Raw genomic sequence first — 27943 nt, 5'->3', positions numbered from 1 at the left:
TCAGCAGTATGCAGACCAGTATATGAGGTTAAAGATAATGTAGGATCCTGGAAAGATCATGCGGGAGTAGGTGTCTATGGCGTGGGTGTTCTGCATGAGGCTGAAGCTGCGGAAGCGCGCTTTCTTCTTGGTTCCCGTGGACTCATTGTCCAGGGATAGGTGCACCACCATGTGCTCTTGCTTCTCTGGGGTGTCCTCGGGAGCGTCAGCCCTGGTGTATCCGGCCAGGCTGTTGGTGTCGGCCTCGCTGTAGGTCCCGTCGCCATCCACCATCCCGGTCCCGGTGTGGGACATGCCACAGGTGCAGGGGAGTGACTGTAGGGCAGAGAGAAAGAGATAATTTTTTCCAATTTGTAAGTCGCTCTGGATAAGAGCGTCTGCTAAATGACTTAAATGTAAAATGTAAAATGTAAATGTAAATAAATAGAGAGAGGTGGGGGTTGAGGGGGAGGGAGCAAGAAAAATAGAGAGATCAGAGTAGGAAAAATGCTGAAAGGACTCAAAGTTCAGTGTGGTATGATGAGGATCCTTACCTGTTCTCTGGCTAGGCTCAGGGACTGGCGGGCAGGGGAGAGAAAGTGAGATTACATTTAAACAAATGTATGCACACATGACTAAATCGTTTTGGATAAAAGCATCTGCTGAAAGGCATATTTATTTATTAGAGAAAGAGAGATCAGAGTAGAAAAAATGCTGAAAGGACATAAAAAACAGCAGTACAGTGTGGTATGATAGGATGGGGGCCCTTACCTGCTCTCTGGCCTTTTCCCTAAGCTTCCGATCTTTTCCGTCCCTCACCGTCGTCAAGTAGTTGACGGCGGCATATTCCAACACCGATAGGAACACAAACACAAAACTGACCCAGAGGTAAATGTCCACAGCTTTGATGTAGGAAACCCTGGGCATGGAGGCGTTGACTCCAGTGATGATGGTGGACATGGTGAGCACCGTGGTGATACCTGGAGCACAGTACAACACACAACATCTGTGTGAGCACAAGACTGAAGGAAGTATCCTCATATAGATATGAACCAACAAATCCACACTCTTAGAGAAAAGGATCTTCAAATGGTTCTCCAGAGGGACAGCTGTTTTATGTTTTAGGTTGAATGGTTTTTTCAAAGAGTGTAACCTACCTAGTGAGACCCTGGCCGGTACGGCCCGGCGGTCGATCCAAAAGGACACCCAGGACAACATGACCATCAGAGTGGCAGGGAAGTAGGTCTGCAGCAGGAAGAAGAAGATGTGGCGTCGCAGGGTGAAGTTGATGTACAGACGGTTGTACCAGCCTGGAGAGAAGAGGACAAAGACACGTGAGGAATCACCATAAATATGAAAATGGGTTATGTTTCTCTTAAGAACCTAAGAGCAGATGTATTTGTACAACAATGTACTGTATAGGGATGCAGTGAACTTGTCACATCCAAAAATCCAAACAAACTGTTGTGCTACAATATATTCAAATGTTGACTATTAATATCCTGCAACATGGAGTCAATTTTTGTACAGTATGTGTGATTTGTATACAATACATATTATCATCAGACCCTAAAACCTGATTTGTGGATCTACCTGTGCTGCTGTAAAAAGCCAGTCTAGAGGTAGTGTGAAACTTCTGGATGAGGAACTGAGACAGAGAGATCCTGTCGTCCGTGCTCAGGGACTCATCCCCACTCTTCCAGTACAGCATGAGGTCCTCATCCGTGTAAGCATCTGGAGATAACAGACATGGATTTCAAATTCAAATCTGCCAGATTTTTTGTACCACCACACCAAATCCCTTTTTAAACACAGTGTGAGGCAGTAAGAGTCCCACTACTCACAGCTCTCTAGCTCTAATGTGCAGGTCTGTGAATCCAGAGGGAAACGACTGAAGTCCATGTTACAGGCAGCAGTAACCGTCACCCTGGGGATTTAAACACAACATACCCACGATGACGCAAACATAACACATCAACATGCTACATCCTCTATGAGATTGGGTAAATGTCTGCTGGGAAAATTTGGATCAACTGAGTTCTGCGCTGCCATCATAGAAATGTCACTGTTGCATTTCTGAAGAACGTGGAGATTGACACAAAAGGAGTCTAGGAACAGCAGCAGCTTCCATCCTCACCTAAGGCTGTAGAGCACGTGTCCATCTGGGAACACCCTGAGCATGATGTTCTCTGTGGTGGTGTCGTGGATGAACGACCTCTTGGAGTGGACGAAGAACACATCAGGCACCCAGATCTTCTTGACCAGGCGCCCGTCGAACGTCATGCTCTTATTGGTTGTGCTGGGAAAGGACAGCCTCTCGTCTTTCCAGTAGTGCCTCAGATACAGGGTCATAGTGAAGTCCTGCAGTTCACCAAAACAAAAAGAGATTGCTTTTGGATTAACTTGTTGGTTGGTTGCAGCCTTGTATAAATCCTCTGAACCCTTTTCTGGACTGAGAGTTCTAGATTGAACCATTGTATATATTGGCATAGCCGCGGAAAGTAGGGGTGCTGAGGGTGCCCCATGAAAAATCTGAATAAAAAAAAATATTAATAATAAAACATTAAAAAAAGTACTTTTTTTCTCTCAAAACTAGTGCACTGGGCCTTTACTAGCCCTGTATTAACGGACTGATATAGCAGTCTGTAGCCGTCACAAAAAAAATAGCAGCACCCCCACCCCCAAACATCTTCCCGTGGCTATGTACAGTGCATTAGGAAAGCATTCAGACCCATTTACTTTTTCCACATTTTCTTACGTTAGACTTATTCTAAAATGTATTCAATTGTTTGTTTTTTCTCATCAATCTACAAACAATACCCAATAATGACAAAGCAAAAACAGGTTTGTAAACATTATTATTATTATTTTTAAACGGAATACATAAGTATTCAGGCCGTTCACTCAGTACTTTGTTGAAGCACCTTTGGCAGCGATTACAGCCTCTTCTTGGGCTTGACACTACAAGCTTGTCACACCTGTATTTGGGGAGTTTCTGCCAATCTTCTCTGCAGATCCTTTAAAATTATGTCAGGTTGAATGGGAAGTGTTGCTGCACAGCTATTTTCAGGTCTCCAGAGATGTTCGATAGGGTTTAAGTCTGAGCTCTGGCTGGGCCACTCAAGGACATTCAGAGACTTGTCCCGAAGCCACTCCTGCGTTGTCTTGGCTGTGTGTTTAGGGTCATTGTCCTGTTGGAAGGTGAACCTTCGCCCCCAGTCTTAGGTCCGGAGCGCTCTGGAGCAGATTTTCATCAAGGATCTCTCTGTACTTTGCTCTGTTCATCATTTCCCTCGATCCTGACTAGTTTCCCAGTCCCTGCCGCTGAAAAACATCCCCACAGCATGATGCTCCCACCACCACGCTTCACCGTAAGGATGGTGCCAGGTTTCCTCCAGGCGTGATGCTTGGCATTCAGGCCAGAGTTCAATCTTGGTTTTATCAGACCAGATGATCTTGTTTTTCATGGTCTGAGAGTCCTTTAGGTGCCATTTGGCAAACTCCAAGCGGGCTGTCATATGCCTTTTACTGAGGAGTGGCTTCTGTCTGGCCACTCTACCATAAAAGGTCTGATTGGTGGAGTTCTGCAGAGCTGGTTGTCCTACCGGAAGGTTCTCCCATCGCCACAGTGGAACTCTGGAGCTCTGTCAGAGTGACCATCGGGTTCTTGGTCACCTCCCTGACCAAGGCCCTTCGCCCCCTGTTGCTCAGTTTGGCCGGGCGGCCAGCTAGAAGAGTCTTAGTGGTGACTCTAGAAGAGACTCTAGAAGAGTCTTAGTGGTTCCAAACTTCTTCCATTTAAGAATGATTGAGGCCACTGTGTTATTGGAGACCTTCAATGCTGCAGAAATTGTTTTGTACTCTTCTCCAGATCTGTGTCTCGACACAATCCTGTCTCGGAGCTCTACGGACAATTCCTTCGACCTCATGGCTTGGTTTTTGCTCTGACATGCACTGTCAACTGTGAGCCCTTATATAGACAGGTGTGTGCCTTTCCAAATCATTTACAATCAGTTGGATTTACAACAGGTGGACTCCAATCAAGTTGAAGAAATGTCTCAAGGATGAACAATGGAAACTGGTTGCACCTGAGCTCAATTTTGATTCCGGGTCTGAACACTTATGTAAATAAGGTATTTCTGTTTTTTTCTTTTTAATACATCTGCACACATATCTAAAAACCTGAGTTTGCTTTGTCATTATGGGGTATGATGTGTAGATTGATGAGGGGAAAAATAATTTGATCAAATTTAGAATAAGGCTACAACAAAATGTGAAAAAAGTCAAGGGGTCTGAATACTTTCCAAATGAACTGTATATTGGGATTACCAGGGTCTCACCCTGTCCCTGGATTACAGCGTAGGTTTATGATCAGACATATGTTCTCAGTATAAGTAGGGAACATATTATGTAATATGTCCAGAGAGGGCCGTCAGAGTTGACATTAATGATGATGAGACGCATACAGTAATGACAGCTTTGGGTTAGAGGTTGCATTGGTCACACATATCCCTTTCCTCCCTATCTGCTCATTGATCTGTATCTGTTAATAGGCAAACGGATCTATTTTATGCCCGACTACACCACTTTATCTACCACAGCAGATCATCCTCTTTTCAATTCACCTCGCAGCATTACATAATCATATCATTGGTGTTGTTCCATTTTTTTCCCAAGGATGTGAGTTTTAGAATAAGAAAAACATGTTTCCCAAGAGGTGGTCTTGCGTTTGTTATTGTATCTCTATTTCCTTCTATGTAGTACAAACTATGTCCCACCCATACATACTGTAGTCTGATAAAACAACGATGACCCCACCCCCCATGCTGTCTGTTTTATTGATAAATCCTCTTGGTGTGTCCTGTCTTCATGCATCTGCACTCATCACACCTGTTTTAAGAGACTCAAACTCATATAGATCTGAAATAATGACTTAAAATAATAATGACAACAGCGAAAAAACAAGTGCCCACTTCAGTACCTTTGTCATTACATAGAATGCGTGTAGAACAGCAAATGTAGACACATTTAACAAATATAGACCACTGTAACATTGCATAATGATAATGGCATGGCTGATAAGTCTGACTGAACACACTTGTCCTCCATCATTCTTACATTATATCATTAAGGAAAGTCATTGTTTGAAAGCAATAATTTGTCCTGTCTATTTTCAAACAATTATATACAAATACTGAGATCTGAATGAAATGTAATCCTTGGTTATCCTCCCACACAGAGGCTTACAGAACATCAGGACTGCTGTTTGGACTCCAATTTGCAGCTTAGAAAAGAATTCCATTTAATTATATTACTGTGGTGGAAAATGCGCATGGTCTATCGTTTGAACATAAAACATAATTTCTAGCACTGTGCTTCTATTATCCATTTTCATTATCCGTCTGTGAATAAGAGATTAATGAGCATGACAAATATAGTGGATTATAGCGTATCAGCTGCAAAACACCTGTTGGCAGATTGTGAATGACCCATTCATTTTCAGGGGTTCAATTTGTTGTAGGAGTAGCTAGCATCTCTACCCATTGCATCCAATAGTTGATTAATTTAAACATTATCACAATGACCACTTCAAATGTTCCACTGACCTGTGATAAGTTATTAACATTGACTTCATTGAAATGTTAAAATGTCAATGTTTGTTTATCAATTCACTTACCATGTCCACTTCTGATATACTGTCCAAACTCTCCACCTGAACATCCACTCCCACAGGGACAGCAGGGCCTGCAAAACAACAGTCACAAGAATGAGATTATTTTTGTTAATCAGTGTACTCATATTCATCAGACAAGGTTTCAGGTGAAAACACAGGTTCCCTTTGCGAGTTGACATAAATGGTTTAAGGTGAGTTAGTGTGAAAGCGTATCACAGAGACATCAGATATCAAACATAAAAACGCAACTTTCTCTTGATATACACTGAGTATACCAAACATTAGGAACCCCTTCCTAATATTGAGTTGCACCCCTCCCCCTTTTGACCTCAGAACAGCCACAATTTGTCAGGACATGGACTCTACAAGGTATTGAAAGCATTATACAGGGATGATGACCCATGTTGACTCCAATGCTTCCCACAGTTGTGTCAAGTTGGCTAGATGCCCGTTGGGTGGTAGACCATTCTTGATACACACGTGAAACTGTTGAGCGTGAAAAACCCAGCAGCATTGCAGTTCTTGACACAATCCGGTGCGTCTGGCACCTACTACCATACCCTGTTCATAGGCACTTAAATATTTTGTCTTGCCCATTCACCCTCTGAATGGCACACATACACAATCCATGTCTCAATTGTCTCAAGTCTTAAAAATAATTCTTTAACCTGTCTCCTCCTCTTCATCTACACTGATTGAAGCGGATTTAACAAGTGACATCAATAGCTTTCACCTGGATTCACCTTGTCAGTCTATGTCATGGAAAGAGCAGGTGTTCTTAATGTTTGTACACTCAGTGTATGGTATGCAGTGAAAATGCATGTGAACCCCTGCACAGTTTTCACATTTTGTTGTGTTAGAGTCTGACATGTTCACACTTTCAATTGTAACCCTGGGAAGTAAGTTGTGTAGATCAGTAGAAAAATGTAAATACATTAAAAGTGTCAACATTTCAGACTCTAACACCACAAAATGTGGAAACTTTTTTACTGCATTGTATTAGTGTAGGTAAAAAAATCATTTGTCTGTGTTTAGGTCTTAACTTGGAGCTCATGGGATTTCCATATCTTCTACATACAGTACTTCTTCCTCGTTATCGCTGGTATCCTTTTCCTTTGATCAGCACCACAATCCCAGCAAGACTCCAATTATTACTACACGATATTACAGCTACAGATAATCTACAGCTAATATCAAAAACCGTTTGAGGGCAAACCCACACACTCATATTTTCAAATATTCATTTGATTGCAGTGGATGAGTCATGAGTGATAGATTTGTGTTAGGTGTGTGGTTTTGCGAGTATATGGACTCAAAATGGTGCCAGAGGGGATGGCTGCCGTTTTCAGCACTCCTGACCAATTGTGCTATTTTGTGTGTTTTTGTTGCGTTGTTTTGAACTTTTTTTGTACATAATGTTACTGCCATCGTTTCCTATGACTGAAAATAGCTTCTGGACATCAGAACAGTGATTACTCACCTCGATCTGGACGAGGATTTTTTTCTTTAATGAGTAGGACGCAAAGGATATACTGCTCTTCCCAGACTAGGCCCAAATCCCCGTCATTCGTAAGAAGAGGAGATGCCGCTACAGAGGTTGGCGAGTCGGATGCCTGGCGAGACTGTGTCGACGAGTGGATAATCCGCATTTACCCCCTCAGTTCTACTGGCGAACTTGCAATCACTGGAGAATAAACTTGATGAGCTCTGTTCGAGACTATCCTATTAACAGGACATTAAAAACAGTAATATCCTATGTTTCACGAGTCGTGGCTGAATAAGGACATGGATAATATACAGTTAGCTCAGTTTTCTGTGCATCGGCAAGACTGAACATCAGCCTCCGGTAAGATTGGGGGTGGGGTGTGTCTCTTTGTCAACAACAGCTGTTGTGCGATATCTAATATTATGGAAGTCTAAAGGTTTTGCTCGCCTGAGTTAGAGTACCTCATTATAAGCTGTAGATCACACTATTTACCAAGAGAGTTTTCATCTATATTCTTCGTACAGTATTAGAAAAAAGGGTTACAAAAGGGTTATTCGGCTGTCCCCAAAGATAAACCTTTTTGGTTCCAGGAAAAACGCGTTTTGGTTCCAGGTAGAACCCTTTGGGGTTCCATTTAGAACCCTCTGTGGAAATGGTTCTACCTGGAACCCAAAATGGTTCTACCTGGAACCAAAAGGGTTCTTCAAAGGGTTTTCCTATGGGGACAGCCAAATAACCTTTAAGGTTCCAGATGGCAATTTGTTTTCTAAGAGTGTAGCTGTCTATCTACCACCACAAACCGATGGTGGCATTAAGACCGCACTTAACAAGCTGTATAAGGCCATAAGCAAACAAAAAAGTGCTCATCCAGAGGCGACGCTCCTAGTGGCCTGGGACTTTAATGCAGGAAAACTAGGGGGGAAAAAAATAGATAACTTTTACTCCATACACAGAGACACGTACAAAGCTCTCCCTCACCCTCCATTTGGCAAATCTGACCATAACTCTATCCTCCTGATTCCTGCTTACAAGCAAAAATCCATTTGCCCTCTATTTGGCAAATCTGACCATAACTCTATCCTCCTGATTCCTGCTTACAAGCAAAAAAGGAGCAGTGATGCGCTCAATACGGAAGTGGTCCGATGAAGCGGATGCTAAGCTACAGGTCTGTTTCGCTAGCACAGACTGGAATATGTTCCGGGAATCATCCGATGCCATTGAGAAGTATACCACCGGCTTCAATAATAAGTGACCACAGTGACCGTACGTACATATTCCAAACAGAAGCCATGGATTACAGGCAACAGCCACACTGAGCAAAAGGCTAGAGCTTCCGCTTCAAGGAGCGGGACACTAATCCGGACACGCTATGTCGAAATCCCGCTACGCCCTATGACGAACCATCAAACAGAAAACGCATCAATACAGGACTGAGATTGAGTCCTGCTACACCGGCTCTGACGCTCATCGGATATGGCATGGCTTGCAAACTATCACGGATTACAAAGGGAAACCCAGCTTCGAGCTGCCCAGTGACATGAGTCTACCAGGGGAGCTAAATGCCTTCTATGCTCGCTTTGAGGGAAGCAACACTGAACCATGCATGAGAACACCAGCTGTTCCAGACAACTGTGTGATCACACTCTTTGTAGCCAATGTGAGTAAGACCTTTAAATAGGGTAACATTCACAAGGCTGCAGTGCCAGATGGATTATCAGGACGTGTACTCAGAGCATGTGCTGACCAGCTGGAAAGTGTCTTCACTGACATGTTCAACCTCTCTCTGACCCAGTCTCTAATACCTACATGTTTCAAGAAGACCACCATAGTCCCTGTGCCCAAGAACGCCAAATACCAACACGAGAATGCTGTTCATCGACTACAGCTCAGTGCTCAACACCATATTGCCCTCTATACAGCTGCACCATCAAGAGCATCCTGACTGGTTGCATCACCGCTTGGTATGGCAACTGCTCAGCATCTGACCGCAAGGTGTATTGCGTACGGCCCAATACATCACTGGGGCCGAGCTCCCTGACATCCAGGACCTCTATACCAGGGGGTGTCAGAGGAAGGCCCTAAAAATTGCCATTGTCAAATTTACATTGACCCCCTTATTTTATTCTTATCTATTCCTATTTCCTATTCTCTTGCACAGGCTCGATGTACACTCACTAGACTCTAACCACACACTCACACATACTACACTGACACTCCAACACACACACAAAACACACACACACACACATGCATATTGACGCAACACACACACACACACACTTTCACATTCCTTCACACTCTTCACATACGCTGCTGCTACTTTCTGTTTATTATCTATGCATAGTCACATTACCACTACCTACATGTACATATTACCTCAATTACCTGGACTAACCTGTACCCCTGTACATTGACTCGGTACCCCTTGTATATAGCCTTGTTATTGTTATTTCTATTGTGTTACTATTTTTTCTTTAGTTTACTTAGCACATTTTGTTTATTCACTTTTTTTAAAACTCTGCATTGTTGGTTAAGAGCTCGTAAGCATTTCACGGTAAGGTCTACCTACACCTGTTGTATTCGGCACGTGACAAATAACATTTGATTTGGTTTGTGCTTTGTGCTGTGGTGGAGATCTTTGTGGGCTATACTCGGCCTTGTCTCAGGATTGTAAGTTGGTGGTTGAAGATATCCCTCTAGTGGTGTGGGGGCTGTGCTTTGGCAAAGTGGGTGGGGTTATATCCTTCCTGTTTGGCTCTGTCCGGGGGTATCATCGGATGGGGCCACAGTGTCTCCTGACCCCTCCTGTCTCAGCCTCCAGTATTTATGCTGCAGTAGTTTATGTGTCGGGGGGCTAGGGTCAGTTGGTTATATCTGGAGTACTTCTGTCTTATCCGGTGTCCTGTGTGAATTTAAGTATGCTCTCTCTAATTCTCTCCTTCTCTCTTTCTTTCTCTCTCTCGGAGGACCTGAGCCCTAGGACCATGCGTCAGGACTACCGGGCATGATGACTCCTTGCTGTCCCCAGTCCACCTGGCCTTGCTGCTGTTCTAGTTTCAACTGTTCTGCCTGGAACCCTGACCTGTCCACCGGACGTGTTACCTGTCCCAGACCTGCTGTTTTCAACTCTCTAGAGACCGCAGGAGCGGTAGAGATACTCTTAATGATCGGCTATGAAAAGCCAACTGACATTTACTCCTGAGGTGCTGACTTGCTACACCCTGCTGTGATTATTATTATTTGACCATGCTGGTCATTTATGAACATTTGAACATCTTGGCCAAGTTCTGTTATAATCTCCACCCGGCACAGCCAGAAGAGGACTGGCCACCCCTCATAGCCTGGTTCCTCTAGGTTTCTTCCTAGGTTTTGGCCTTTCTAGGGAGTTTTTCCTAGCCACCGTGCTTCTACGCCTGCATTGCTTGCTGTTTGGGGTTTTAGGCTGGGTTTCTGTACAGCACTTCGAGATATTAGCTGATGTACGAAGGGCTATATAAAATAAACTTGATTTGATTTGACTTGATTTGATTTGAGAATTTCTCCAAATAAAGTAATATTTATTTAAACAGCACATAGATCCTATAAATCAGTTCTCTATGCAATTATATAGCACACAGTTTCATCTAACCCATGTTAAAGGTTCACATAAGAAGCACAAGTAACGCATAATACATACAGTTGAAGTCGGATGTTTACATACACTTAGGTTGGAAACCTCTTAGGGATAGGGGGCAGTATTCAGAAGTTCGGATGACTGAGGTGCCCAAAGTAAACTGCCTGTTACTCAGGCCCAGAAGCTAGGATATGCATATAATTTGTAGTATTGGATAGATAACACTCTGAAGTTTCTAAAACGGTTAAAATAATGTCTGTGAATATAACAGAACTGATATGGCAGGCGAAAACCCGAGGAGAATCCATCCGGAATTTATTTTTGAGGTGACCATTCATTGAAATGCCTGTCTATGGGAAAATCAAAGGAAATCCTCCCAGATTGCAGTTCCTATGGCTTCCACTAGATGTCAACAGTCTTTAGAAAGGGTTTCAGGCTTGTTTTTTGAAAAATTAGCTAGAATTTCTAGTTTTTCAAGGTGGTTCTCATTTTGACTGTAGTCTGGTGGCGCGCGTGGATGAGGGCGCACACTTCGTTATTTATCTCCGGTATTGAACACACTATTCTCCATCTTACATTGTATCGTTTATTTACATATTAGGGTACCTGAGGATTGATTACAAATGTTGTTTGACTTGTTTGGACAAAGTTTATTGGTAACTTTTGGGATTCCTTTGTATGCATTTTGAATGAGGGGAACAGGTGGATTAATGAATCAAGCGCGCCAACTAAACTGACTTTTTGGGGATATAAAGAAAGACTTTATCGAACAAAACGACCATTTGTTATGTATCTCGTATCCTTGGGATTGCAAACAGAGGAAGATCTATTTTATCGCTATTTCTGACTTTTGTGACGCCTCTGCTGGTTTGGAAAATGTTTTTAATGCTTTTGTACGCGGGGCGCTGTCCTCAGATAATCGCATGTTATGCTTTCGCCGTAAAGCCTTTTTGAAATCTGACAAAGCGTCTGGATTAACAAGAAGTTAAGATTTTAAATGATGTATGACACTTGTATTTTCATGAATGTTTAATATTACGATATTTGTATTTTGAATTTCGGGCTCTGCAATTTCACCGGATGTTGTCGAGGTGGGGTGCTAGTGGCATGTCTAGCACAAAAAGGTTAAAAATAGTTTAACCACTCCACACATTTCTTGTTAACAAACTATAGTTTTGGCATATCGGTTAGGACATTTACTTTGTGCATGACACAAGTCATTTTTCCAACAATTGTTTACAGACAGATTATTTCACTTATAACTCACTGTATCACATTTTCAGTGGGTCAGAAGTTTACATACGCTAAGTTGACTTTAAACAGCTTGTAAAAGCCTTTACAAGCCTTTAAACAGCTTGTAAAATTCCAGAAAATGATGTCATGGCTTTAGAAGCTGCTGATAGGCTAATTGACATACTTTGAGTCAATTGGAGGTGTACCTGTGGATGTATTTCAAGGCCTACCTTCAAACTCAGTGCCTCTTTGCTTGACATCATGGGAAAATCTAAAGAAATCAGCCAAGACCTCAGTAGACCTCCACAAGTCTGGTTCATCCTTGGGAGCAATTTCCAAAGACCTGAAGGTACCACGTTCATCTGTACAAACAATAGTACGCAAGTATAAACAGCATGGGACCACGCAGCCGTCATACCGCTCAGAAAAGAGACGCGTTCTGTCTCCTAGCGATGCACATACTTTGGTGCGAAAAGTGCAAATCAATCCCAGAACAAAAGCAAAGGACCTTGTGAAGATGCTGGAGGAAACAGGTACAAAAGTATCTATATCCACAGTAAAACGAGTCCTATATCGACAAAACCTGAAAGGCTGCTCAGCAAGGAAGAAGCCACTGCTCCAAAACCGCCATAAAAAAGTCAGACTACGGTTTGCAACTGCACATGGGAACAAAGGTCATACTTTTTGTAGAAATGTCCTCTGGTCTGATGAAACAAAAATAGAACTGTTTGGCCATAATGACCATTGTTATGTTTGGAGGAAAAAGGGGGAGGCTTGCAAGCCGAGAACACCATGCCAACCATGAAGCACGGGGGTGGCAGCATCATGTTGTGGGGGTGCTTTGCTGCAGGAGGGACTGGTGCACTTCACAAAATAGATGGGATCATGAGGATGGGAAATTATGTGGATATATTGAAGCAACATCTCAAGACATCAGTCAGGAAGTTAAAGCTTGGTCACAAATGGGTCTTCCAAATGGACAATGACCCCAAGCATACTTCCAAAGTTGTGGCAAAACGGCTTAAGGACAACAAAGTCAAGGTATTGGAGTGGCCATCACAATGCCCTGACCTCAATCCCATTGAAAATTTGTGGGCAGAACTAAAAAAGCGTGTGCGAGCAAGGTGGCCTACAAACCTTACACCAGCTCTGTCAGGAGGAATGGGCCAAAATTCAACCAACTTATTGTGGGAAGCTTGTGGAAGGCTACCCAAAACGTTTGACCCAAGTTAAACAATTTAAAGGCAATGCTACCAAATACTAATTTAGTTTATGTAAACTTCTGACCCACTGGGAATGTGATGAAAGAAATAAAAGCTGAAATAAATAATTCTCTTTACAATTATTCTGACATTTCACATTCTTAAAATAGTGGTGATCCTAACTGACCTAAGGCAGGGAATTTTTACTCGGATTAAATGTCAGGAATTGTGAAAAACTGAGTTTAAATGTATTTGGCTAAGGTGTATGTAAACTTCCGACTTCAACTGTATGTTTGTTATGCATTTTGGTAGTGTCCTGATCGCCTGCCATTGTCTAATCTGCCTGCGCTGCCGTAGTGCCAGCCTCTTATGTAATCGCTAGTAACTAAAGCCTCTTGTCACTCAGCCTCCACTAGCCTGTTACCTGGAAGAGAGGATATTAATTCATCGCCCTGTGCCAGCTGGGTGCCCTGTCATTCCTCACTCACACCATATGCCATCTATCAGATCCTTAACTGGGCAGAGACCCAGGGACCCAGGCACCAGCTTCCCAGGCAGTAGCTCCCCCGGGACCACCTCCCCTCCCAGGACCTGTGTGGATGATGCTGCTTGCCACACCTGCCAACTGCTGGGAGAACAGCCTGACCTCCCGTGGCCTCTTCCCCTGGATTAGACGGAACTAGCGGGGGATTGGGGTGGTTATTTAAGAAACATATCTTTAATTCATAGTGATTACATGTGCTCCCTCCATCTGGAGCCACAGGAGGGCATGGTTATGATGTGGAGGCTGTGGGAGATGTGGAGGCTGTGGGAGATGTGGAGGCTGTGGGAGATGTGGAGGCTGTGGGAGGTGTGGAGGCTGTGGGAGTTGTGGAGGCTGTGGGAGGTGTTGAGGCTGTGGCTGTGTTGAGGCTGTGGCTGAGGGTGGTGTGGACGCTGTGGGAGGTGTGGAGGCTGTGGGAGGTGTGGAGGCTGAGGGAGGTGTGGAGGCTGTGGCTGTGGAGGCTATGGCTGAGGGAGATGTGGAGGCTGAGGGAGATGTGGAGGCTGTGGCTGAGGGAGGTGTGGAGGCTGTGGCTGAGGGAGGTGTGGAGGCTGTGGCTGAGGGAGATGTGGAGGCTGTGGCTGAGGGAGATGTGGAGGCTGTGGCTGAGGGGGGTGTGGAGGCTGTGGGAGGTGTGCTCTTCTTAGAAGACCACTCCTGAGAACAATCATTATGGGTCATTATAGGCTCCTGTCCAGAGAATGGAGAACTATGTGTTTGACATTTTCACTGTGCGTTTAACCTCAAGTTGACTCCGTATCAGTTTTCCTGTTCCCTTAGAAAATAGTTGTTTGTTAAAGCTCACGTATAAGATATTCTGATGAGATCACAGCAAAGCCCTGTGTGACTGACTTATATTGTTCTCTTCAGTCTCTTCATAGAGTGGGACGTTAGTAGGGTTGAAAAATTCCAGTAACTTTCCCAGAATTCCCTGGTTTTCTATGAATCCCGTTTGGAAGATTCCCAGAATCAGGAGGGAATAAACAGGGATCCGGATAACATGGCCATTTTGGGAAAGTTACCAGAATTTTGCAACCCTAGACGTTACTATGATCTGGTAAACAGTTGTCAATGGGGCACACAACTCCAGACACTATGGCCTGTGCTGTGGCCTGTGCCACTATGGCCTGTGCTGATGAATTCAGTCATCAAGAGTGTCTCTGTTGTGGAAGTCAAGATGATAGAGTAAGCAATTCCCCAGTCAGCTGACTGCCACAAAGACTTCAAAGATAACACTGAAATTACGAAACTACTACGACAAAAAAAAAATATTAACACGTACACAACACCTCATGGCTGTTCCTAGGCCGTCATTGAAAATAAGAATTTGTTCTTAACTGACTTGCCTAGTTAAATACAGATAAAATAAAATAACAAACAGGTTGATCAGCATAATTTAGTCCGTTTTCTCATACACAGGAGTCAAGACAACCGCTAGCTATTCAGATCTCTGTACAGAACAATGAGTATGGTACATGCACACAGTAATGCGATTATTGTTGTGGACAGTCAGATTAATTTAATAGTTTGATTAAAACGTTTACATGCTTTGCAAGAAGAACGAATTCCCTAATAATCCTGTTTACATGGACACATCTGAGATCAGGTTACCTGATGGCACTCTGATAAATGCAGAAAATCACCAATCAAAATAAACGCTCTACCACACCGACCATGTTATTTTTGGGAAGCATATTTGATTCTGAGTTGGGACATATAAAGTTTGTATATGAAAACTACTTCTAGGATGCATACATTCAGTTCTGAACTCACTTCAATCGAGCTAAAGAGGGAGGCTCACTCGGCTTGTGCTAGCAAATGCGCAGATCAAATACACTGGTAGAACGAAAGGTTATGGTGTTTACGTGTCCTAATAATTTGAATGATTGCTCAGAAAACCAGGTGTTTAAACGTTGTATGCTTACTTTGATTTTGACCTCACGCCGATTAAGATAAGCAGAGTAAGGTGTTTACATGACTATTGCATAATCTGCCTACTGCCATAATCAGTTTAATATTGAATTATTACTGTGCATGTAAACGTACTCAATTATGTAATGTTGCTGTAAAATACCAGCAGATCAGGAAAGATCACAAAATCTGTAAGTCCCCTAGGCCTAGAGCATAATAAAAAAATCCCCATAAAAATCTGTCCATTTAAACTAGAGATCTCAATCCACTGCATCCGCTGATGTCGGCCTTCCACCGCTATAGCGGTGTTTGTCAGACCAGGAGACATCCTGAAAATCAGTCTTCTCACAAAAACGTCTGTAGCATCCGAACTGTTTTGGCTACACACTATCGGATGGTGAGACTCCCACGAACACGTACATATCGGTTGTTTTGCTCTAGGATGCCCCCGGCCTCTCAAGACTCGTCTGAAGGTAGCCCGGTACCAGGTAAAAACAAAATATGGAAGTATACACTGAGTATACCAAACATTGGGAAGACTTTCCTAATATCGACTTACACCTATGGCTGTTACGGTGACCGTATTACCGCCACAATGGCGGTCACAAGTCATTAGGGCAGTCAAATTCCAAGTGACTGTTTAGTCACGGTAATTAGGCTTCTCCAAGCGCCGATGCTGCTCATGGTCATTTGTAGCCTACCAAACTTGCTGACTGCCTGGCACTCTATTGTTCCTCTAATCACTCTGACATCAATGCAAATGTAATCGAAAATCGAATCAAACACTTCATGAGAGCCCATGAGCTCATGTTGCACAACAGGCTATGCAATTGCTCGATTAAACAGAGTGATGGCCTCTATTAAAAAGAGGAGGATCCCATCAGCTTTCTATTAGGCTAGGACTACTATATTTATTTTTCCTAATATTAAGCACATTGCTTCTCTTTACAGCAGGAGTATAGCCTACCTGGCTGGCATGAAAATTAGCCACGGGAAAAGTGTCCTCCATTCGATATTTAAGTGTATAGATGAACTGTATTTTATTCCGCTGCCCCTGTTTCGAGACAGCTGCATGATAATGGTCCATTCTAAATCAAAACAAATTTACCACATATATTATTTAGTATATGTAAAGACAAGATGAAATCAAGAGTAGTCTGATGGGTGACAATATTAGCCTATCACTTGTGAATGCTGCTTCCATTTGTTGAGGCTGTATTCTGTAACGTAGACGCTGGGAGTCAGAAAGCAAGTGCAAGTGGTGAGTTTAATAATACAATAAACATGGAACAATACAAGAAACAACAGTAGCGTACAGACCTGAAACAACATCAATACTGCCTGGGGAATAAACCTAAGTGAGTGCTAGATATAGTGAGGTAATGAGTGAGGAAATGGAGTCCAGGTGTGTGTCATCATGAGGAGCAGGTACACATAATGATTGATGCTAGGTGCACGTAATGATGGTTGCCAGGACCGGTGATTTAGTAAACCAGCGATGTCGAATGCCGGAGAGGGGGAGCAGGAATAGACGTGACAAATATAAAATATATTTTGATTTGTTTAACACTTTCTGGTTACTACATGGTTCCATGCGACTCCTGTGGCGGGCCGGGCGCAGTGCGCGCTAACCAAGGGGGCCAGGTGCACGGTGTTTCCTCCGACACATTGGTGCGGCTGGCTTCCGGGTTGGAGGCGCGCTGTGTTAAAGAAGCAGTGCGGCTTGGTTGGGTTGTGCTTCGGAGGACGCATGGCTTTCGACCTTCGTCTCTCCCGAGCCCGTACGGGAGTTGTAGCGATGAGACAAGATAGTAATTACTAGCGATTGGATACCACGAAAATTGGGGAGAAAAGGGGATAAAATTTTAAAAAAAAAGAAAAGAAAAAAAAAAGAAAAAAAAAATAATAATAATAATATTAAGTTTAAGAGGAGTAAAACAGTGAGCTGACATTCCCTTTTTATCTATGCATTGTAGGCAGGCCCACATTATTTTAGCCATTAAAAACCTGTTAGGCGGGCTGTCCCGACATCGGTACACTTATGACAACATCCAGCTCAAGTGCAGGGCGCGAAATTCAAAATCTATTTTTTTTAAATATTTAACTTTCACACATTAACAAGTCCAATACAGCATTTGAAAGATAAACATCTTGTCAATCCAGCCAACATGTCCGATTTTTTAAATGTTTTACAGAGAAAACACCACATATATTTATGTTAGCTCACCACCAAATAAAAAAGAGGACAGACATTTTTCACAGCACAAGTAGGATGCAAGTAGCATGCACAAGCCAACCTAACTAACCTAGAACCAACCTAAATAACCTAGAAAAAACTACCTCAGATGACAGTCCTATAACATGTTACACAATAAATCTATGTTTTGTTCAAAAAATGTGCATATTTTAGCTATAAATCAGTTTTACATTACTGCTACCATCATAGCAACAGTCAGAAATCGCACGGGAGTAGCCAGAGAAAATACAGACACCAACGTCAACTACTAATTACACATCATAAAACATTTCAGAAAAATATATGGTGGATAGCTAATGAAAGACAAAGATCTTGTGAAAAGAGACAATATTTCCGATTTTTGAAGTGTTTTACAGCGAAAACACAATATATCGTTATATTAGCTTACTACATTAGCTAGCACACAGCAGCATTGATTCTAGTCGAACGGTAGCATAGCACAGTTCGACAGATATATGAAAAAGCATCCCAAATTGGGTCCTTATCTTTGTTGATCTTCCATCAGAATGTTCTCCAAGGGGTCCTTTGTTCAGAAACGTCTTTATTTCGATCCAGAACGAACGATTTCCCTCTTGAATTAGCAAGCACACTGGCAGTGCGACGCTAACCTCTCCATCTTGACAAAATTCTTGCGTCGCATCACGTCTAAAGTCCAGAATAAATTTCAATAATATAATTAAACTATATTGAAAAAACATACTTTAGGATGATATTGTGACATGTATCAAATAAAATCGAAGCCGGAGGTCATATTCACCTTTAACGAGCATTTTCCAGGAGCCGAGTACAGGTCCTACTTCGCGCCCAGAAAAAAAAAATAAAGTGCGCAAGTCTCACTCCAAGAGGTTGTGTTCAAACCCTGGACGAGATATTCAAGTCCTTTCTGCTCTCACTTCCGCATGACACCCAGGGGAAGGCGTATGACGTGTTTCTACAGTCCTAAGTGACATGCCCTTTTATAGACAAGGTCTTGAAGAGAGACATCGATGTTGGAAATCTCACTTCCGGATAGGAAATGGGCTGTAAAAATAGTTCTGTTCCACTTAGAGAAATAATTCAAACGTTTTTAGAAACTAGAGACTGTTTTCTATCCAATAGTAGTAATAATATGCATATTGTAAGAGCAAAAATTGATTAAGAGGCCGTTTGAAAATGGGCACATATTTTCCAGTTTTTCAATACGCCCCCTGCAGCCATAAGAAGTTTTAAGGTCCCGTTTTGGACATGCACAATAAAGAAAACACTTGCTTGTTTTTTGTAGAATTTTATTACAACCAAACGTATTAGAATGTTTTATGGTGACAATGTCCGTGGCGCGCTTGCAATGCAACTTCTGGAGATGTGTGAATGCGATCTGATCTGTAAAATGATTCCGATTATGTTCATAAAACACAGGCCTATTTGGGAGCAGTATAACTGTGAGTGGACATTCTCCCTTTCTATTTGTATTGGATCTTTGTCCAGCTACTGTGAAAAGTTTGGATGTGCGTTGTTTTAATATTATATGCCCATGGGAAGCAATTATGGTGTCTGTAAGGGTTTTTAGACATAGCCTATTTAAAACAAGTTGTTTGATTTGAATTATTTGCTCTCTTTTTAGTGAATTGAATCTTGCTTATTGACAACATTTGGCATGTCCATGCTCAGCAATAATGCAGTTTACAGTAGGCCTGGTCCTATATCAGTGCGAATTCTATGTACAGTGCATTCGGAAAGTATTCAGACCCCTTGACTTTTTCCACATTTTGTTACGTTACAGCCTTATTCTAAAATTGATTAAATTGTTCTACAATCTACACACAATACCCCATAATGACAAAGCAAAAACAGGTTTTTAGAAATTTTATCAAATGTATTTAAAACAAACTACTGAAATATCCAGTGGCGACCCGTCATTACCCACCTGTTTTGAGCTTACCTGTTTGCATGTTATTTTGGCATTAATAAGTGTCACATATCAGTTTGCAAACAATGTAAAAATAAATAAAATCATTAAGTTAATAAAGCTGCATACAAACATGGTCTCTTTTTAGCTTTCTTGAGTAAGGCAGCTCCAAAATGCAGGTGTTTCAGCCTAGGTCAGTGCTTTCTGTGGTGGTGGGGCAGCTAGCGGAAAATACGGAGCGTAGGTATTGGTAATGTTCTCTAGTTGCGCCATGATTAGCTCAGTGTTCTGTCACTCGTCAGGACAGTACTTCACAGCCAAGTCTAAGGGTAGACCTTGAAAATTCAAGCCCCTTGGGTGCTGCCATAGAGTTACATTAGAAGTGTCCATCCAAGGCTCAAGGTCATTGGCCACAGATAAAATTACGTCAAATCACGTTATATCTACAGTAGCTTTGATTGGACTGTCAACATCATACTTTCAAAATCTTAGCTAGCAGTCATCATCATGAATCAAGTCGACAATCTACTGGCAAATCCTTTTTAATCCTTATCATTTGAAGAGAAATAATGACGAGAAATTATAGATAAAACGTATCGGTGCTCATCAGCCACTGGACATAAACATTACACAACAAGCTGGAAATCGCAAATTCAACAATGAGTGGTTTGGAAGGAATCAGTGACAGTGGCTAACTGCAAGCGCTGCAAAGTAATCACTAGCCTGCTATTCAGTGGAGTGGCTGTATGGTCCCAAATCTGGGATTGTCTCTTTTCCAAGTTTAAAATGATAAACATTCAACATTGGCCATGCTGACAATGAAGCAAGATTTGTGCCATGCTCAAAAACAACTGTTAACTTGACTTCAGTGAGTTCAAGATAACTAGGAATTCCGGAATGGTCATCTAAATAGGAATTGTAAGTCGGGAACTCGGGCCTCTTTCTAGAGCTACGACTTGAAGATCAATGACGTACGTCATCATGATTCGATCTTGTTTTTTTCCCGAGTTCCCAGTTGTCTTGAAGCACCATAAATCCAGAGAATGCCAGACTGATGGCCACGAAGGACCGACTCACATCAAGGTGAGATGTTGCTGCATAAATTATGTAATATGCCAGGGAGATATGTATACTGTAGCTAAGAAAGTAATACTAAGTGTATGTTGTGTAGTAAGCTGTTAGTAGCCCATGTGCCTCACCCTAATAATTTGGTCTATTTAGCCCTCTTCATTTTGCCTACTGTTCTGACTTGGTGGTGCACATGTAGCCTATAACCTGTTTTAGAGAAATGTAATCATTAAATTTTGTAAGAGCTTTCATTGCCTGCTTATATGCCCTGTTTATTTATCCTGCGGTTCTGACTTGGTGTACAGCGAGAACACTGTAAGAACAGCCCATGTTCTGATTTCTATCGCTGTACATTTCAAAAGTTCTAAACAAATAGTTATATTGACTACGTCCATCCTAGCTCGCTCATTAATGTCTTAATCGAAATTACAGATTGCCTCTTAACAGCTTGTCGTGCCATTACGCAATATTTTCCACATATTAATTGTCAGTCGAAGCCACATTTGTTTTAGCAAGTCAGCCATATCAGCTATGTTTTTTCAAAAGGCAGTAAATGAGGCTGAATGAACTGTTTCGCTGCTAGACGCCAGACAAGGCTCCGCTGATAGCCAGGTGTAGCAGTGGTAAGATGTTGGGACTGCTGTTGGGACTGCTTTATGTAGGCCCTAACAGTTTGTGGGCACCGTTTGTCGCCGTTATAGTGCAATTCATGTATTGTTTAATGTTGTGTTGTGTACTGGCTTTGCTGGCGTGCATCCCACTTTCTTTAAAAAAAATTCCCCACCGAGATTTACATGCTAACATCGACACTGGAAATATCACATTTACGTAAGCATTCAGACCCTTCATGCAATACTTTCTTGAAGCACCTTTGGCAGCGATTACAGTTTCATGTCTTCTTGGATATGACGCTACAAGCTTGGCACACGTGTATTTGGGGAGTTTCTCCAATTCTTCTCTGCAGATCCTCTCAAGCTGTCAGGTTGGATGGGGAGCATCGCTGCTCAGCTATTTTCAGGTCTCTCCAGAGGTGTTTGATCAGGTTTAAGTCCGGGCTCTGGCTGGGCAACTGAAGGACATTCAGATGTATACACCATTCTGTATACATCTGGCCCTTCTTTGGACACTGTGCTAACAAACCTCCAAACAAGCTTCAACGCCATACAACACTCCTTCCGTGGCCCCCAACTGCTTTTAAATGCTAGTAAAACTAAGTGCATGCTCTTCAACCGATTGCTGCCCGCACCCTCAGGCCAAAGAGTTCAATCTTGGTTACATCAGACCATAGAATCTTGTTTCTCATGGTCTGAGTCCTTTAGGTGCCTTTTGGCAAACTCCAAGTGGGCTGTCATGTGCATTTTACTGAACTCTGGAGCTCTGTCAGAGTGATCATCGGGTTCTTGGTCACCTCCTGACCAAGGCCTTTCTCCCCTGATTGCTCAGCCAGCTCTAAAAAGAGTCTTGGTGGTTCCAAACTTCTTCCATTTAAGAATGATGGAGGCCACTGTGTTCTTGGGGACCTTCAATGCTGCAGAAATGTTTTGGTACCCTTCGCCAGATCTGCGCCTCGACACAATCCCGTCTCGGAGCTCTACGGACAATAACTCGACCTACATGTACATATTACCTCAATGTGCCCCCGCACATTGACTCTAACGGTACCCCCTGTACATAGCCCCGTTATTGTTATTTACTGCTGCTGTTTAATTATTTGTTATTCTTATCTCTTACTTTTTTTTGTTGTATTTTCTTAAAACTGCGTTGTTGGTTAAGGGCTTGTAAGTAAGCATTTCACTTTAAGGTCTACTACACCTGTTGTATTTGGAGCATGTGACAAATACAATTTGATTTGAATTCCTTCGACCTCATGGCTTGGTTTTTGCTCTGACATGCACTGCCAAATGTGGGACTTTATATAGACAGGTGTGTGCCTTTACAAATCATGTCCAATCAATTTAATTTACCACCGGTGGACTCCAATTTGTAGAAACATGTCAAGGATGATCAAAGGAAACAGGATACACCTGAGCTCAATTTCGAGTCTCATAGAAAAGGGTCTGAATACTTTAAGTAAATAAGGTATCTGTTTTTTATTTGTAATACATTTGCAAAAAATAGAAAATCAACTCTTTTCGCTTTGTCATTATGGCATTATGGGGTATTGTGTGTAGATTGCAAAAAAATCTATATATTTAATACATTTTTAAATAAAGCTCTAACTTAACAAAATGTGGAAAAAGTCAAGGGGTCAGAATACTTTCCGAAGGCACTATATTTCAAGCTACAAGTATCACAGATCAGATCACAGGAGGTTGATGGCACCTTATTTGGGGAGAGCGGTCTTGTGGTAAGGACTGGAGCGGAATTTGTGATGCTGAATGAAAAATAGCCCGTATCTATTTCACCGAATAACACTGGAGTGCTCCCCTTTGCATGGATTAGCAACTCTAAATCTACTATTGGTTATCACTGGCCAGATCACTAACCTAAGCCCATGCATTAGACACTGCTGCTCACTCCTGAAAGAAATCCGATTGATGGGATGGCTTTGGCGGATGTTCTTCGAAATCATAGGAATGAAATGGGGGGATGCAAAAACCATAATGCAAATTTGATTAATCTGTGTAATGCAAATGTGATTAAGCCATGAATGGTCTATATACTTCTCAGGTGGGTTTTATACCCGGTGGAAGATTATTATATATATTTTTTAATACTTCCATTTATAGGTGAACACAGCAAAGTGAAACTTGATGTACCGTATGACAAATATGAGATTCACTACAACAGAAAAATCTTTGTCTCAATATCCTAACATTGTTTAGATGGTGGATTCTAAACCAGAAACCAACCAGAAACTTCCAACGATCTGCAAAATGGAATATTCCTGGTGATTTTATGCAGACAACTTGCATGGATATAAAAGTGAATCTTCTTTTGTCTGCTATTTATAAAAGTTGAAATGGTTATTGAGCAGCGGGGGTGCTTCCCTACAGTCTTAACCTGAAACACATGGGAATAGCTCTAACCTTTATGCTGGGGATATTTGAAGGCTTATCCCCATAAAGGCCTTCCCACCTGCAGAGCACTGTATGCATAATGTAAAATCTCACACACTCGTTGTCTCTGAAAAAACATCCACAGAAACTACATTTGCACAGTCCTAATTCTAACCAAACAATTAACTTTTCTCTCTCTGTGAAAATGCCTGTTCTTTGTGATAACAATGTCACACAAAGCTGTTTATTATGAGCAATGGGACAATGCAGTTGCTCCTTCACAGTGGGATTTCTCCACCCCAGTGTTGAGAGAAACCCCCTGCTGGCATGTCACAGCGTCACACAGTCAGATAACATTCCTCCAGCGAGTGGGAAGCAGTAGTGTAAGAGGCTTTCATTAGCAACACTGTACGGCCACTTCCTTTTGAAGCTAGGGAAGAAAACACAGCTACCACTACACATCACCCACCCAAATTAATACCGTTTTTACAGACGTCACGATGCTTACACAAGTCAGCTTTTCAAAATGTATGAGACAGACTTTTAGAATCTCCCAAAGTGCTCTCTTCCAGGACACAAGGCTGTGTGTCCCACTCACAGATATCATTTTTTTTAAATGTAGGACCCGGGAAATATTTGAATTTGAAACACGCTATATTGCTGAATGGGGATGAATGGCACCAAAAAAAATCGCTAAAGATCATGGTGAAAGCAATACATTTTTTAAACTAACCTACTGTTCTATCTGTGGTGAAAATGGCTGTAACTAGCATAGGATCATGGTCGATGTAGCCGTTTTCATCCTGCCTGAAAGAGTCAACCAGAGTCTCCTCGTAGCCTGCCGGCCTGTGATTGGTCTGTGTCAGCACGTGGTCCGGTGTGAGGATAAATGGAGTAGTCAGAATGGGTCACTATTTAATTAAATATCTCGATTCATAGAAAACTTGAAAAATAATTCACAGTGGGGATCGAACTTGATCATAATGAACACATTTTAAAGCCCAGAACAGGCGACTACATTCTTTTGGTTTGGCCGTTCTGGCTATTGCAATTTACATAGCCTTTCTAGGGCAGACCAGGGCTTTTGGCACAGCTAGGTTGCTACGCAGTAGTCACCCAGCAGAGCTTGTGAATGACTTCACGCTCCAGACCAGACACTGGGGTCATGTTATTGATATGAAAAGACTACTAATGAACATCGATGTCCTTTTCTTTGTTTGACATCCTTCAGAACTAAACTGGTGCATGGTAAACTGAAACTTCTGTACTTTTTCGATACTAGAACATGAAAAATGGTTCAGTACTAGACTTTTTGTTACTTTCGGTACTTCTGTCAAATGTCTCACGGATCAATCATGTGCCTGCTCCACGCTCCACTTATTCATTGCTAGCCTGCACTTGGAGTCTGGGCTGCTCCCCACTCCTGCTGAACAGAAGTTAACACACTTGAATAATGCGACACGGCATGCAGAAATGTTGAAACTGTTAATTACTGTTCGCAAAACAATGTCCATACAGGCTAGAACACCTTTACAATGCAATAATATACTGGTAGCTTCCAGCTTTGGGCACATCAGTTCAAGTCTAGTTTTGATTTACATTTGGTTTGAGTTGTCAACTAACGTGACTTCAACGTGAAATCAACAAAAAATTTACCATGTCTTTGGATTTATGTTAAAAGTTGAAAAAGTGAAGTGTCCTGTTGATGACTTTCTGCTAATCCAATCACTTTCCCACGTTTATTCAACATCATTACGTAGATGTTTTGTGGTTGAAATTATGTGGAAACAATGTTGATTCAACCAGTTTTTGCCCAGTAGGAACATTCCTTGCTAGCTGATCCTGGCAGTTAATTGATCCATTAATGCCACTAATTGATTGTTCAGAGAGACTAGAAACATCTGATTGCCCAAGGAGAACAAACATGGAAACACTGCTGTGGCCCTGGAGGAACAGTTTTGCACCCTTGATTTGACCAGTGATATCAGTGCCCCTTCGCCAGGCCTAATACCTCTAGAGCTGGGATGGGCAACTTTGTTGGGGGTGGGGGCCACAAAAAATCTGAACTCATCATGAGAGGCCGGAGTGGCTCGCGGGTCTGCGTACCCACATCTCTAACCACACATGCAGTCAGAGCCTGCCCTAGCCTTTTGGAGGCCTTAAGCGAAATTGTATTGGCCCCCCCAGTCCCACCTTGTGAGGTTGATCCTACAAAAGGGGGGGCACAGACGGGCCGCCAGTTGCCCAAACCTGCTCTAGAGGGCACTGAAGTCTACTTTAGTGACATCAGCCAATTAGTTTAGATCTATGTCCTTACCTGCAAAGGCTGGTCTCATGGTAAAATCATGGTCATCAACTCGCAGCAGGTGGTCTGTCTTCACCTTGTGAGATTTGGTGTTATCAACTATCTTTTTTCCAGTCAGTGGACTACAAAAGAAAACAGCAATCAATACTTCTGAAAAGATTGGCAGATAACAGTGTAAAGTTTCCATTTACTCCTTACAGAGAACCATACAACCACCTTTAAAATGACCCTCAAACCACAACAGTGAGATTATGAAAGGCACAGAACGATTAGGAGTAAGAACACAGACTTTACAACATAAGTGTTTGTGTGTGTGTGTGTGTGTGTACTGCATGCCCTCAAATAATCAAGAGAAACCTACTATGCTTTGCTGTCAAGGTGGTCTTATCTAACCCATTTGTGTTATGTTTGTTAGTTGAGGATAACATGGGTCGAAGTTCGTTCCGATATTCTGTATTTATTATGTTCCTTGGTTATAAAGCTCAGTGAAGAGAGGGAAAACTCTGTTCCAAATAGACCCCCATCCGACTCAATTTACGCGTTTACGCGCGCCTATGCCAGTTTCAACGACGTCCCAAAATAGAGGGGGTGACAATTATTGAACGCGTGGAGGCTGGCTAATTAAACCACCAGACAACCACTTTTACCGGCACCGGCAGGCACGCTTGGTGTGATTGTGATTTTGCGCAATTAATAGTGAAACGCACGGTTCATGTTAGTGGTCGATTCGGAATTGTAATCCTATACTTTGTAATGGACAAAAACGTATCATGTTATAACTCAATATGCAAGAATAACAGACATTGGGGGGCTACGTGTAATACAGCAAGGGAGCCTGAGAACCGTCTGGAGAACCCAGTTCATCCTTTGTCACCATGGGACTGTTAAATCTCGCAGATTACATTAACATGTTCTGCCCTTACTGTATTTCAAGTGCATTTGACAGCGTTGTGTCATTGAACAGCCTCACATGTGGATCGCCTCTCATTTCACAGATAAGATTATTAATAATGACGGAACACATCATGGGTCATCTGAAGCAGAGCATAGCCCAACCGACAGTGAAGTGTGATGCAGAATAATGATGCAAGGTTCAAATTAATTGTATGGATGATGAAACTTGCAGATAGGGATGATTCATGACATCTCTGCGTAGACAGGGTCCACCCATTACATCCTTCCCATCAATGCGCACTGCGCTCTGGATCATTTTTACGCACCGGCATGGTTTACCCGTTGCGCAATCCCCATCGAGTCCAGACCACCCCTAGGCTAATATTTACATAGTCTGTGTCAATAACTATAACTGGTTTTGCATTACTGACACGAGCCATCAATGATTGGAACGTGACAAATTGAATCGAATTAAAATCAAACGGAACGCAAGGGTCCGTCTACAAGTGCAGAATTTAACCAAAGAAAGAGGGTCATGTCATGATGACCCCCAGTTGCTTTAAATTGCAAATTAAAGAGTGAACGTGCAAATGAAACAAGAAAATCATGGGGAGATGGGAAGAAAGTAACATGTGGCGAATGTAACACGCCCATTTTCTCCTATTTGGATGAACTGTCAAAAAAGGTAAGGATCCAGGTACTTACGCGCCATGCTTGTGAGATTCTACCGCCCCGGACCACCTCCTTTTCCTACTTTTGTGCTTTCGGCATTCTCCGATAAGTATCAAGCAAAAAATTAAAAACAGGAACTTAATATAATAAGGCATTATGTGTGAAAACTCAAAAGTCGTCGAGTGAAGAAATCCCTTTAATCGACGTCCGCAATGGTTTGA

The 27943-nt window shown here is 42.3% G+C and overlaps 1 protein-coding gene across 1 annotated transcript; it reads right to left on the bottom strand.

Annotated features, from left to right (window-relative positions):
* LOC120024464 (gamma-aminobutyric acid receptor subunit rho-2-like) lies at positions 1–27877 on the bottom strand. Its single transcript, XM_038968714.1, has 9 exons — positions 27756–27877; positions 26169–26278; positions 5657–5724; positions 2117–2340; positions 1824–1906; positions 1573–1713; positions 1137–1289; positions 751–959; positions 1–315 (listed from the first exon to the last, which is right to left on the bottom strand). Exons 1-9 carry the CDS (start codon positions 27875–27877, stop codon positions 1–3), a joined length of 1425 nt encoding a protein of 474 aa, XP_038824642.1.
* Positions 27878–27943: the final 66 nt, after the last annotated feature.

Source organism: Salvelinus namaycush, chromosome 29 (assembly GCF_016432855.1).
Source record: "Salvelinus namaycush isolate Seneca chromosome 29, SaNama_1.0, whole genome shotgun sequence".
In the NCBI taxonomy this organism is placed as follows: Eukaryota; Metazoa; Chordata; class Actinopteri; order Salmoniformes; family Salmonidae; genus Salvelinus; species Salvelinus namaycush.
The sequence above is the reverse complement of the archived record's forward strand: the minus strand, read 5'-3'. Positions and strand labels throughout refer to the sequence as shown.